Source organism: Alternaria rosae (genome assembly GCF_020736505.1).
Source record: "Alternaria rosae strain MPI-PUGE-AT-0040 chromosome Unknown BKA58scaffold_1, whole genome shotgun sequence".
Taxonomy (NCBI): Eukaryota; Fungi; Ascomycota; class Dothideomycetes; order Pleosporales; family Pleosporaceae; genus Alternaria; species Alternaria rosae.
The window spans coordinates 4,294,625-4,307,423 of NW_025763570.1; the positions used below are offsets into that span (position 1 = coordinate 4,294,625).

The following is a 12,799-nucleotide window of genomic DNA, read 5'->3' on the forward strand; positions in this document are numbered from 1 at the left end:
CCATACCGTGGACACTCCGCGATAGCACATCGTTCGTCTCTATCCGTACCCCATGCTGATCGTGGGGTCTCGCCCACGATAATGCACGATGTGTAGATCAGTTCGTGGGGACTTCTCACCGACAGTCCCCATTAGAGTTCGTGCAGCGCACGGTTTATACGTTCGCCACCCACTTTCAAACGGCCCGCTGCGATGATGCGCTGTCTATCACAAAATCGTGGAAGTCAATCTCCCCACTCCCCTCCGCGAATATACCGACAATCGGTCCTACGAAATCTTTGTCGCTCAGGTCCATTGTGGATACTTGGGCAAACTCCTTAACCTCTCCACTGTCGGCGCGATAGGACAGCTTGTATTTGGTCTCTGAATACTCGAACGTGAGCTGCAGAGTTTGGGGTGCGGTGTCTAGGTTGGCGCTGTCTTGGCGATCGATGCTCTTTGCTTTATTGAAGATGTGGAATTGGATGGTAGGGGATGACGCGTTGGACGAGGTCGTGTATGATAAGGAGAAGAAGCGATGTTCATCTTTGTAGACGGCCAGTCCTGCGGTGATCGGGGTGGAAGTGTGCGCAGGGGGTAGAAGGGTAGCGCTACTTGTGCCCTCCAAACGTCGTTGACGCTTACCAACAAATGAGGGCGAAGCATTGGCAGAGTTCAGACCGTCCGGAGAAGCGGTGAGCGTAATTTGCCGGTCGCGAATCTTATAGCGAGACAGCACGGGATAGTGAATATAGAGGAAGTCAACGCCAGGAGCGGCGGTAAGTCTTCTCGATGAATCCGGTACAACGCTCAAATTTTCGATGTTAACCTTCGCGCGATCGAAACTGAGCCAGCCATCATCACTCCATGTTCCTCTTGTGAGGAATGTCTCGCGTCCAAGGCCGTATAAGTTGGGAGCACCCATTCTGATACCAAGACAAACACCCCACCATTGCCCTTCTTTATCTTCGAAAGCCTCGCAATGACCAGTGGCCTGTATGTACTCACTTGTTCCCGCAGCGCTCAATATAGGGTTCTTGGGCGATGCCTCCCACGGGCCTTCGAGACTTTTGCTTCGCGCCATGGTGACGCTGTGCCCCTCATGCGTACCTCCCTCTGCAATCATCAGGTAGTAGAGCCCATTTCGGAAGTATATATGTGGGCCCTCAGGGTAAATGCCACCGGTACCGTGCCACAGCTGTCTTTCCTCGCTCAATCTCTTTCCGGTATTGACGTCGATTTCGAAAAGCGTGATTTTGGTTTCCGGACCTGGAGACTTGGAACCGCAGAGATACGCCTTCCCGGTGGTTGGGTCGAAGAATAGACTGGGGTCGATGCCGTAGAAGTCGAAGTAGACGGGGTCGCTCCATTTACTGGCGTGGATGTCCGTGGTGGAGATGATGAAGTTCTGCAGCGTACTTTCCTTGCCCTCTTTCCCGTCATTCACCACATTCGTGCACACGATATAGAAGGTGCCATTATGAAACCGTATCGTCGGCGCGTAGAGACCGCCTGTTGCGTAGAGGTGATCCTCGTTGTCAAGACCGTGGATCAGGGTAGAGGACTTGGAGAAGCTCATTTGTTCACGTCGGTTGATCGCATTGCCGATCTGGTGCCAGTGAATGAGATCATGTGATGTATAGATTGGCAGACCAGGGAACAGATGGAACGTTGAGTTGACGAGGAAGTATGTGCCATCGACGAGGATCAGCGAGGGGTCTGGAGCAAAGCCCCCAATGATAGGATTAGTTATCGGACTGTCTACCATGTTGGTGGTGGCGCTACTCCAAAAGATGGTCTGAGATACGAATCAAGTTATCTACCCAGGAAGTAGGATCATAGACTATTCTTGGTGCGCGCGAAGGCGTATAACATGCTGGAAGTCGTGCGGTTGGCACAACGAACATATGCCCGCCGGGTAAATGCGCACGATGGTCGCGTGAATGATCCTTGGCCCAACTGCGCCGTCTCTTGTCAGTAACATGTCACGCTTCCGTCAAAGGGTGCATGTCACAAGCCTTGGAATGCAGAATTTCTTCTACGAAGGTATCTAGTGGTATGGATACGCATTAGTAGAAAGGTCTGTTTGCCGAGGTACGTTCGACATCTCTAGAGGGGTTTGTATGATTGAAGACTCATCAGTATGTCGTGAACATGATCGACATGTCGCAGTGAAAGGGTCCAGGACCCAGGTCGAAGGAACGACCCCAGGACAAATGACAGTCGAGTGTGAAGTCTGGCAATTCCCGAAGCTGTGGTGTCTAGACGCGCTCTTGGTAGCGCTGGTAGTCGCGCAAGCCACGAAGTGTCTGGGAGTTTGCTGGGCTTCCATCTGATCGGACACGAGGATCCAATCAGAACACCATCTACTAACGGCGTTGGGTATAGCAGCCGCGAACAGCCCCACATTCCGAGCATTGGCAGCAAGACACCGGCAATACAGAGCGGCAATACTCACTGTCTCATAACCAACCTCATTCAAAAGGCCTGATAAGGTTCATCTTTAGCCGGTAGAACCCCATGGGGCTGCTCGCACGACTAGTTGGTTTCCCCGCATTCGACTAAGGGCTTAGTCGCATGCCTCCAGACTGATTCACTTCGGCCTCATTTTGGTCTGCCTAGAACTATCAAGACCGCAGCGCCTTGGTGGCGCGAGGCATGAGTACACAAAACGAGAAAGGAGCGCTTGACTGCGGGACAAGGTCAGGCAGATGTGCGTATTCATCCTGCTTGGCTTCGTCCCGAAGCCAATTTTGGCTATTGAAGCGTGCCCGGGAAGATGGGTAAGATCTCAGTAGCTAGCTTTCTATGTATCAAAGATACTGGACGTGGCGCGGTGTTGAGGGTATATATGGACCAGTGACACATGCAGTCTCAGTCTTGTTGTTGCAGCGGCAGCTCCATTGTCTTTCTCCACAACAGCAACGTCTACCTTCCAAGATGGTCTCTTTCCGTCCCCCCAAGACCACGCAGAGCGCTGTCCCTATCAAGCCGCCGAAAGGACACTTCTTCTTCGCTGGCCGTGCCTACCCAAGGGTGGCATGGTGGAAGCGAGCCAACCTGCGCAGACTCTACATCTACATCGTTGTTCTCATTCTGACGAACACTGCCAATGGCTTCGATGGATCCATGATGAATGGTCTTCAGTCCTTGACCTACTGGCAAGACTACTTCGGGGAGCCTCGTGGGGCTATGCTCGGCTTTTTCAACTCATCCATGTCCCTCGGCTCGCTCATCGGTCTCTTCTTTACTCCCTATCTCATTGATTGGAAGGGCAGAAAAATCGGTGTGGCGATTGGCTGCGTTATCATGTTGGTAGCCGTTGCAATCCAGACTGGAGCGCAGAACATCGGCATGTTCATTGCTGCCAGACTCATCTTGGGTTTTGGAGACACTATCGTTCTTGGGTCCGCGCCGTTGTTGATCGCAGAGATTGCTCATCCACAAGATCGTGCTATCTTGGTCACACTTTCGGGTGCGAGCTACCACTCTGGCGCCTTCATCGCATCTTGGGTGACATATGGAACACTCCAGCTAAAGGTATGTTGACACCGCACCCTTCTGCATCCCACCGTACCCCCTTCATGAACATGTAACCCTGATACCTTACAGAGCGACTGGTCATGGCGTCTTCCGTCTCTTCTGCAGTCGATCTGCTCCCTTATCATCCTCGGCTTCATCTTCTTCATGCCTGAGTCTCCACGTTGGCTGTGCAACAAAGACCGCCATGAAGAAGCCTTGGCCATGTTCGCCCGCTGGCACGGCGAAGGAGACGAGAACGACGAGTTTGTTCAGCTTGAATACGCCGAAGTGCGCGCTGCCATTGCTGTCGACAAAGAGCAAGACCGAACCAACTGGTCTGACTTCCTGAAGACCAAAGGCAACCGCAAGAGGATTATCATCATCACTGCTATTGGTTTCTTCAGCCAATGGAGCGGCAATGGTCTTATCTCGTATTACCTGAAGTACGTGATGGACAACGTCGGCCTCACGGATCCCCAAACACAACTTGGAATCAACGGTGGTATGAAGACTTTGGCGCTGTGTGAAAACTTCCTCTTCGCCTTCTTGGTTGACAAGCTTGGTCGACGTCCAATCTACCTTATCTCCACGATCGGAACGTTCGTCATGTTCAACATCTTCACTATCATTTCTGCCCGATACGACATTGAGCCTCGGGCCCCTCTCGGCAAAGGGTTTATTGTCAGTATTGTAAGTTTTACCTACCACTCCTCTACTTTTGGACCAATCAAGAACGCTGTGCTGACCTTGACATGCAGTTCTTCTATGGTATCTTCTACGACATCAAATCCGGTATCATGGCTGGATACACTACCGAAATCCTGCCATATGGTCTTCGCGCTAAGGGATTCACATGGCTCAACTTCTGCGTTACAGCAGCTCTCTTCTTCAACCAATTTGTCAACGGCATTGCGCTCGACGCACTTGCGTGGAAGTACTACATCTGCTACTGTGTCTTCCTGGCTTTTGAGATTGGCGTCATCTACTTCTGTATTGTGGAAACCAGGTACACGCCCATGGAGGAAATCGCCAAGTTCTTCGATGGCGACGATGCTGTCGATGTTGGCGAGGCTGCGTTGATGGACGTTAAAGAGCAGGGTATTGCACGTGGAGAGAAGGAAGGGTCGGTGTCGCACATTGAGGAGGTTACAAAGTAAAGAGACTGAATAGTTGAGCTGGGTAGCGTACATGTGACGTCGGATAGTTCGTTATACTGAATGTTATGCATCAAACTCTATGAGCAATCTCTGCACCAAGTTCCGACTTCGATTGGCTGACTGATCTCACCTGTTCCAATGATTTGGATGCTGCCGCTCGACAAGGAAACAACCGTGATGAACGCATGCGCAAAGTTCAAAAGCAAATGAGGGTGCACAAGGCGATTGCCATAATGCAGGAAATAGGGTTCAAGTACAGCCGATTGGCCACTGAGCCGATGGCAAGGCGGGGCCGCCTCGCCCAACCTCGCAACATCACGATACGTCCCAGCAAGGCTTGACCGCGTCATGCTCAGCACAAAACACAGCTTCGAGCGCGCATTACAGCACGTAAGGCAGTCAGTCGCATCCTACATGACGCTACTAGGCCTCCAACCAAGCACCCGAGCCAGAAAAGCTTGCTGTCCGCCACTGTCAACGGCCCAGCAAGTGCCGATCACCGTATCTCCTGCTTCTTCGAGCATCGTACTTGCACTAGCACGGGCGCACTACTTTATCCACCTTCCCTAAACATGGTGATCTCTCGCGTCTATGATATGAAATGACCGGGTAGCTATCACCGTCGTCATAATTCTTCGTTCCAGCGTGTTGGGGCAGATATATAGTCGAGGGCTGCCCGTCTTGCGCCGTTGCTAGCGACTTCGCATCGTTCCACCGGTATCATGCGTTTCTCAATTGCTGTCGCAGCGATCCTAGGCGGCCTCCAGGCTGCTTCTGCGCTCAAGCTCTCGCCCAGAAATGCGGTGGAGAGGGAAGAGCAAGTGAGTGCCCTTTCTTTTGCTCATGGCGTGGGTGTAGCGATGGCGTCTCTCTGCATTCGATGTTATCATACCCTGCTGCAATGTGCTCGAGAGATTTCTCAGCATGAAACATCAACATGCGGCGGTTATTTCACACCCGGGAAATGAGACAGTGGTAAGTGATTAAAGCTGACACTATATCAGGTCCAAGCTGCACGGACGCGACGCAGCCTGACCAAGCGCGAAGACACCGACCCCACGTTGCTATACCCCGAGTACAACATCTCTGTACCAGTCGACTTCTTCCACAACGAGACACGGTATGAGCCTCATAGCAACGAGTCTTTCAACTTGAGGTACTGGTTTGACGACACGTACTACAAACCTGGCGGACCTGTCTTTGTTCTTCTTGGCGGAGAAACCGACGGAGAGGGTCGCCTCACTTTCCTCCAGAAGGGAATTGTTCACCAGGTCATCAAGGCTACCAATGGTCTCGGTGTCATTCTTGAGCACCGTTACTATGGCAAATCTTTCCCAGTTCCCGATCTGACGACTAAGAACATGCGGTTCTTGTCGACTGAGCAAGCGCTTGCCGAGGCTGATTACTTTGCCCGGAATGTGCAATTCGAAGGCATTGATGCGGATTTGACTGCGCCGAACACCCCATGGGTCGTTTACGGTGGTTCATATGCTGGAGCTCAGGCTGCATTCTTGCGAGTTGTATACCCAGAGACTTTCTGGGGCGCAATCTCTTCCTCTGGTGTGACTGTCGCAATCTACGATTACTGGCAGTACTTTGAACCAGCCAGGCTATACGGACCTCCAGACTGCATGAAGAATACGCAGCTTCTGATTGACGTTGTTGATGGCATTCTTATCCGCCAGAATGACACCTCCAAGGTTCAAGCACTCAAGGATGTCTTTGGCATGGGCGGTGTTACCGACAACCGTGATTTCGCTGGCCAGATCACTGGTGTGTACGGTCTGCAAAGCACAAACTGGGACCCTGAGGAGAACTCGCCCTCTTGGTTCAACTACTGCCAGAACATCACCGCAGAAGAGCCTGCAGGCGAGAACCTACGCCCAGCTGTTGCAGAACTTGTTTCCGCGGCTGGCTATGCCAACGATACCGCCGTCCAGAACATCACTCTCAACGCTATTGCTTGGCTTAACAGCACAGCTCTCTCTGGATGGCGCCGTTCGAATAGGACCCAGGACTCGTACTTCACCCAGCTCAACGTTACTGCGCTCCAGCAATACACTTCTATCGAAGACTACGGCGCTGTGAGCTGGAGCTACCAAGTCTGCACGGAGTGGGGTTACATCCAAACCGGAAACACACCCGCTGACATCATGCCTCTCATCTCACGTACTCTTGATGTAGAGTACCTGACCTTCTTCTGCCGCGCACAATTCGGCATCGAGCACCCTCCGGAGATTGAGCGTGTCAACAAGTACGGAAACTACAGCATCGACTACGAGCGTCTCGCCCACCTCGGAGGTAACGCGGATCCGTGGAGGCCGGCAACCCCATTGTGGTACCCCGATAGCAGGAACAGCACGACCGAACGCCCGTGGCATCTAATCAGCCACGGTGTGCACCACTGGGAGGAGAATGGTATCTTCGAGAACCAGACAACTCCTGATCTGCCACCACCGCAGGTCGTCTACGCGCAGCAGTTCCTGAAGAACTTTGTTGTTGACTGGCTCGAGGGTAAGTCTTTGTAGATGCAACAAGCTTGTCTAATCTATCCGCTAACAATACGCAGAGTTCGAGAACCAGAAGGAACACACCGAGTTGCGCTGAGCTTGGAAAACCCTCGCTCCAAGTCGATGGACTGATCCTTGTCGCTAGATATGACCTAGACGCTTAGCGAATAGGTCACAGTAGCTTCGGTCCATAACTATCAATAGAATTTCGATTCTTTGCAAACATCTGTTTGAATGCCATGAGATGCAAGATGCGCGTTATGCTGAGGCCATTGGAAACTAGTGTGATTAAAATCATTGGCTTATCAGTCGCCTGACATGCCAGATGAACATGCTCGACCTCCCATCTCTCTTTACTTTCTCCAGACACCCTACTGCACAGTATTCTGAATCCAGGCCTGACCCTCACTTTCCACAACCTCTCCGCCCGTACTCTCGCCAACCCGAACCGTAACGTTAAACCCCGTAACCGTCGCACCCCCACTAGCCCCATACAACGAATAGATCCCCGCGTTCAACAAAATATCCTTGCCCTGGTACGCATCCATCGCCAGCCCCGCCGGTACCGTCGCGGTAATAGTAACGTTTTCCTGCCCCTGGTTACTCTTCTCAGGACCGAGGTACGCGGATTGCGTGAAGGAACCAAGGGTGCCGGGGAAGCCGGGAGCGAGCGAGAAACCCCATGCGACGGCTACGTCGGCGACGGATTGGATATAGCCTTCTGAGAGGAGGGTGAGCGTGAAGGTGCTGTTTGGGGCGAGGGTGGATGGCGCGGCGATGCCGATGAGGCGGCCGGAGGCGAGGGACAGCGACGTGAGGGTTGTTGTGAGGGTGGAGAAACGCATTTTGGTGGATTGTTATGTAGATGTTGTAGTTTGTAATGCGTGAGGTCCGGTGAGGATGTAGAAATTATTGTGATTTGGTTGTATACGCAAGATGGGATTCGCTCGGTGAGGTGATGTGAGATAGGTTATATACCTCCTCCTTCAACGCTACTTATTATAGCAATGTGTCTACCGAAGCGGACCGATACTAAAAAGCTCCCACCATCTCATATCGCATCATACCATGCAGCGTCACCTTTCTCCACAAAAGTGCTGGTGTCGGAAGATTGTTCTGCGAATCATCCCTGCCATGGGCTCGTGCAGATCTCCCGGCGCAGCCACGGCGACCACTCGTGCGGTGTGTAAACTGCCGATCCCTTTAACATGGTCGCTATTTTGAGCGGGATACGAGGCTGGTAGAGCCGTAGGTTCCGAATCGTTGTACGAAGAAGATGATGGTTTTGGGAGAGGGTACGTCATGCTGGCTAGTGGGAGCGGAGGGGATGCGGTGGAGCTCGTACAGGTGGCGGAAATAACGTCATTTCAACTTAGGACAGGAAACCCCTTTCCTTACGATACGGATTTCGTTATCGTCGAACTGTTACATTAGCGACTTCTGTAAAGGAGTATTGCGCTCCATCTCTTACTAACATTTGTATGGATGTAGAATTGAATGCTTCGCTATTTCCATAAATTTACGCTATTCTACAATCATGAAGAGGAACGCTCAACCCGACTACTTTATATCTTGTAATTCTTGCCATACACCTCTTTCTGGCTCGTTGCAGGCTTCCACTCAAAGTGATGCTTACCTTCCATTGGCTTCTTGACATTCGCGTCTGTATCACCCTTCTTGTCGAACATGTGGCTACCAAAGTAGTCAAGCTCAGCTTCGTAGAACGACGTGGGCAGGTCAGTGCCGCTAGCAACCTTGAAATACTCCAGGGTAGCACTGATGGCAGGTACGACTTGGTCGGTCTCTACAGCCTTGGCGACTATGCGACGAAGCGCAGGGAAGCAGTTTTTCACGTCCTTAGCCACGCGAGTCGAGAAGTTCAAGTTCAGGGTTTCCGGAGATGGGTTGGGTTTGAGGATCGGCGCAAGAATCTCATCGGAGATATAGTCTGCTTGGATGATGCATCCACCGCGCCAGATCTGCCATACTTGTGAGTAATCGATTTCCCACTGGTTCTCTTGGTCTGCTTTGGCAATGACGTTCATGCCTTGGATGTAGCTTGCGAGGCACGACGCATATGTTGCCTTTCTGAGATCTTCGAGGAATGCCTTCTTATCCGTAATGTCCAGTTGACTAGGAGGGAAGCCTCCGTCAGCGGCTTTGCTGGCTTGCTCACGATCACCGCGGAAGGCGGATGCAAGGCGGAATGCGTGGGATATGTTGAGAGTGAAAGCCGGGACGTGACGCTCAATGGCCTCAGTATTGCTCCAGACACCAGTACCTTCTTCGCCAGTCACGTCCTGCACAACCTTGTCGAGCACTTCCGATATGACAAGAGGGGGTAATTGAGTATCTTTCCGGTCTGTTTTGCTGGGCTTATTGGCTGAGTCACGTTTGTGGGATAGATCTGCGCCAATGGAAACGAGGAAAGTGCCGCGCTGGTCACTAGTCAGTACAGTAAACTCCCCAGGTCTTGAGTTGTGAACATACCAACTCGCCTTCTGAGTTCCACCGAGAGAGAACTTCGCCAATCTCCTCATAGTCCATACCCATCTTTCGCATGATGCCCCAGGCCTCACAGATAGCGCTCATCATGCCATGCTCGATACCATTGTGCATCATTTTTACGTAATGTCCTGCTCCACCCTTTCCAATGACGCCTACGCAAGGTTTCTCGTTCTTGTCCTTGGCGGCGACCTTTTCTAGCAATGGAAGGACTTCTTTGAGCGCAGAGATATCACCACCAGGACACATGGAAGGCCCGGCTCTCGCAGCCTGGTATCCACCGCTGACACCGCAGCCAATGTACCGGATGCCAGTGCCCTTGCACTTCTCCTGGCGCCGCTCGGTGTTCTGGAAGTGTTCGTTTCCGCAGTCTAGGATGATGTCGTCGCGGGAGAGATGTGGCTCCAGACCTTCAAGGACTTTGTCGCCGACGCCGCCATGTGGAAGAGAGAAGACGAGTAAGCGTGGAGTAGAGAGTGATTTGCAGAGAGAATCGTAGTCTGTTACTGTATTAGTCTTGGAGTGCAGCAGCATTCGAGATTTTCACCTACCATTGTACTTCTGGACTTTTCCCTTGTAGCCTTGCTTCTCAGATTTCTCGATGACTGCATCCATTGCCTTCTCGGAAGGGTCTGAAAGCGAAACATGGACACCATCCTCAGCAAAAAGCAGAGCCATTCCACCGCCCATGCTTCCGCATCCAATCATGGCGATCTAACATGATCAGCCTTGTTAGGAATCACATGAAGAAGTAGACATACATTTGTGAACTTGGACATGATGTTAGTTGAGGGTGTCCTCTTCTTGTCGCGAGCGAAAAGATATCAAAAGCGAAGACGCTAGGATAACAATGTACAAGTATGTGAGGGAGGAGAAGGACGGGAGAGTCGGATCGGCGTAGTGTACGAGATTGTCGAGAAACTGGAGCATGATGAATGGCGCGGGTCAACGGCGTGTCATATAACAGTTGGAGTGACGTCGGCGGGGGTGTAGCTGGACCTAGCTCACTGCTAGAGAAGAATGGCTGGACGATGGCTCCTTTATCTGCTTCTTTCCGGCTGTGCCGTGAGGGGTGGAGACATCAGCCATGATGTATGCAGGAAGCAGACACTGCATGTAAGCGTCGGACTTGGGGCTAGACAAAGGGCAGGTGCGATGGGAGAGGGTCGAACTTGGGTCGCGTACCTTGGGATGGAGCCGCTCTTCCACTAGCGCGAACCGCCTCGACTACGGAAACATTTGGCGACGCCGAAAGCTCAACAACGCCTACCCGTCCCTCACCACGATACCCACTCTACACCACCCGCCGACCAATTACATTCCGCAGCCATGGCCGACACCACAGAAACCATGGACATTGACCAGCCCGACGTTCCCGCGACTGACGCCAAGCCGAGCGACAGCAACGACGCGCGCACCCAGGCCGGCGCGACAGCTGTGCGCTCCATCGAAGGCTGGATCATCATTGTCACCAACGTGCACGAGGAATGTACTGAGGAGGATCTCCAGGACATGTTTGGCGAGTTTGGTACGATTAAGAATCTGCATATGAATTTGGACAGGAGGACGGGTTATGTCAAGGTACGCGCCTGAAAATGGTGGTTATGACGAGGAGGGAAAGAGCGATGGAGGACTGACACCACACAGGGCTACGTGCTTATCGAGTATGCCACTTTGGAAGAAGCGAACGCCGCTATCAAGGGCGCCAACGGCGAAGAACTCCTCGAGCAGAAGGTTACCGTCGACTTCGCATTTGTACGACCACCGCCAGCTAGCAAAGGCCGGGCGCGCGACCACGACAGGCGCCAAAGCGGACGCGGGGCAGGAAGGGCCAGGAGCAGGAGTCCTGGACGCGACGGGGACGACATGGACGACGAGTAGTTCCTAGGCGGAAGTGGCATTCAAGCCGCTCGTTTGGTTAAAGAAGCTCTCGTACGCACCATGGAGGACAGAGGGCTATGGTTCAAGAAGCTCAGCATCTGCTGCGCTTGCCATTTGGAGCTGTCTCGCAATACTAGCTCACCGGCTTACCTCTGTGTGGGGTAGGTCGGGCTTTGACTTGATCACTGTAAGTGCGCAACTACTACGACATACAATGGCCTGGACTAATCCGTCTACAGACCATCTTGCCTATGTTTGACAAATATGTGACCACACTGTCTCGTCGCTCCAGTGCTAATAGGTACGACGCTGTCGGTCTACATGTATGACATGACGCCCTTCAAGTAGAGATCACCTATGGTCGACCGCGCATGGGCATGTGCTCAAGCCCTCTACTTCAACACGTCTCATATGGCCGGCTCCCGGTTCCAGCTAGTAGTCACTTCCCAGCATTATGAGACCTCATGGCTTCACGGAGTCGGAGTAGCTCGCCTCATACCATGAGGCGCCTGCACCACGAGAATCACGAAGCCACTGGTCTACGTAAGGCTAGAAGAAACTCGTAGCACGCGAAACATAGTATAACTTGCCTGCTCCCACTCTTGAAGTCTTCTCGCTCTGTATCCATCCCTCACTCACAACCACAACATCACTCGCCGTGAGAAACACTTTCTTCGGCTTCCTTCTAGTGGGACTGCACACCCACCATACAAGTAGTCTGCCACCCCACGTTCTCGCAAGCACTGACAAATCACTTTCGCTCCTCCCACAGCAGCAGCTCAGCATCACGATCAACATCGCGTAATCCCCCTTCCCATTTCATGTTTCGTCGTCAGGAAATTGCGTCACGGAAGAATTTGGCTGCAACGCAAGGCTATTGCTGGAAGAAAGTCAGTTTCGTCCTAATCCCTCCAAGACGCCAGATGCTTAATTGACTGATACATGCGTCAGTGTTCGTGTGCTGGACATTGGTGCTGGGGGCGAGATTTCAAAGGCAATTCTCCCAGATGTGAGGCCGCTGCTGATTGCCCCGTGAATGCAGTTGCTCGCGTGGCAGGGTGCCCTGATGGCCGCGCTGATATTTGATGAGCTGCTTGGCTTATATGAATTTGACCTATGACTGAGCGTCTTGCTTGCTGTTTGGCTGGTCCTTCCTTTTGGCTTACAGGATCGCAAGGGGCGCATTAATCAGTTATAATACGAAGCTCTATGGTCAACTTACTATGTCTTGTTATTTCCTATCCG

At 52.3% G+C, this 12,799-nt stretch overlaps 6 protein-coding genes across 6 annotated transcripts; 3 read left to right on the forward strand and 3 right to left on the reverse strand.

The window, feature by feature from the left end:
- Positions 1–175: 175 nt before the first annotated feature.
- On the reverse strand, positions 176–1,747 carry BKA58DRAFT_352217 (glycosyl hydrolase; the record flags this gene model as incomplete). Its single annotated transcript, XM_046168566.1, has 2 exons — positions 176–1,553; positions 1,641–1,747. The coding sequence occupies 2 exons, from the start codon at positions 1,745–1,747 to the stop codon at positions 176–178; spliced, it is 1,485 nt and encodes a 494-aa protein (XP_046031825.1).
- A 1,172-nt stretch (positions 1,748–2,919) lies between these two features.
- On the forward strand, positions 2,920–4,658 carry BKA58DRAFT_352220 (general substrate transporter; the record flags this gene model as incomplete). The annotated part of the gene is made up of 3 exons (XM_046168567.1): positions 2,920–3,492; positions 3,592–4,191; positions 4,260–4,658. 3 exons carry the CDS (start codon positions 2,920–2,922, stop codon positions 4,656–4,658), a joined length of 1,572 nt encoding a protein of 523 aa, XP_046031826.1.
- Positions 4,659–5,380: 722 nt separating this feature from the next.
- On the forward strand, positions 5,381–7,265 carry BKA58DRAFT_397172 (serine carboxypeptidase S28-domain-containing protein; the record flags this gene model as incomplete). Its single annotated transcript, XM_046171408.1, has 4 exons — positions 5,381–5,479; positions 5,571–5,633; positions 5,663–7,172; positions 7,228–7,265. 4 exons carry the CDS (start codon positions 5,381–5,383, stop codon positions 7,263–7,265), a joined length of 1,710 nt encoding a protein of 569 aa, XP_046031827.1.
- On the reverse strand, positions 7,224–8,165 carry BKA58DRAFT_27238 (uncharacterized protein). Its single transcript, XM_046166804.1, has one exon. The coding sequence runs from the start codon at positions 8,011–8,013 to the stop codon at positions 7,540–7,542; it is 474 nt and encodes a 157-aa protein (XP_046031828.1). The 5' UTR covers positions 8,014–8,165; the 3' UTR covers positions 7,224–7,539.
- A 568-nt stretch (positions 8,166–8,733) lies between these two features.
- On the reverse strand, positions 8,734–10,351 carry BKA58DRAFT_408011 (6-phosphogluconate dehydrogenase; the record flags this gene model as incomplete). Its single annotated transcript, XM_046172058.1, has 3 exons — positions 8,734–9,606; positions 9,659–10,173; positions 10,225–10,351. The coding sequence occupies 3 exons, from the start codon at positions 10,349–10,351 to the stop codon at positions 8,734–8,736; spliced, it is 1,515 nt and encodes a 504-aa protein (XP_046031829.1).
- Positions 10,352–11,002: 651 nt separating this feature from the next.
- BKA58DRAFT_397175 (uncharacterized protein) lies at positions 11,003–11,554 on the forward strand (the record flags this gene model as incomplete). Its single annotated transcript, XM_046171409.1, has 2 exons — positions 11,003–11,254; positions 11,321–11,554. 2 exons carry the CDS (start codon positions 11,003–11,005, stop codon positions 11,552–11,554), a joined length of 486 nt encoding a protein of 161 aa, XP_046031830.1.
- Between the last annotated feature and the right edge of the window lie 1,245 nt (positions 11,555–12,799).

Excerpts from the sequence above, each read along its gene's own strand:
- BKA58DRAFT_27238 (XM_046166804.1), bottom strand. The coding sequence starts at position 8,013 with ATGCGTTTCTCCACCCTCACAACAACCCTCACGTCGCTGTCCCTCGCC.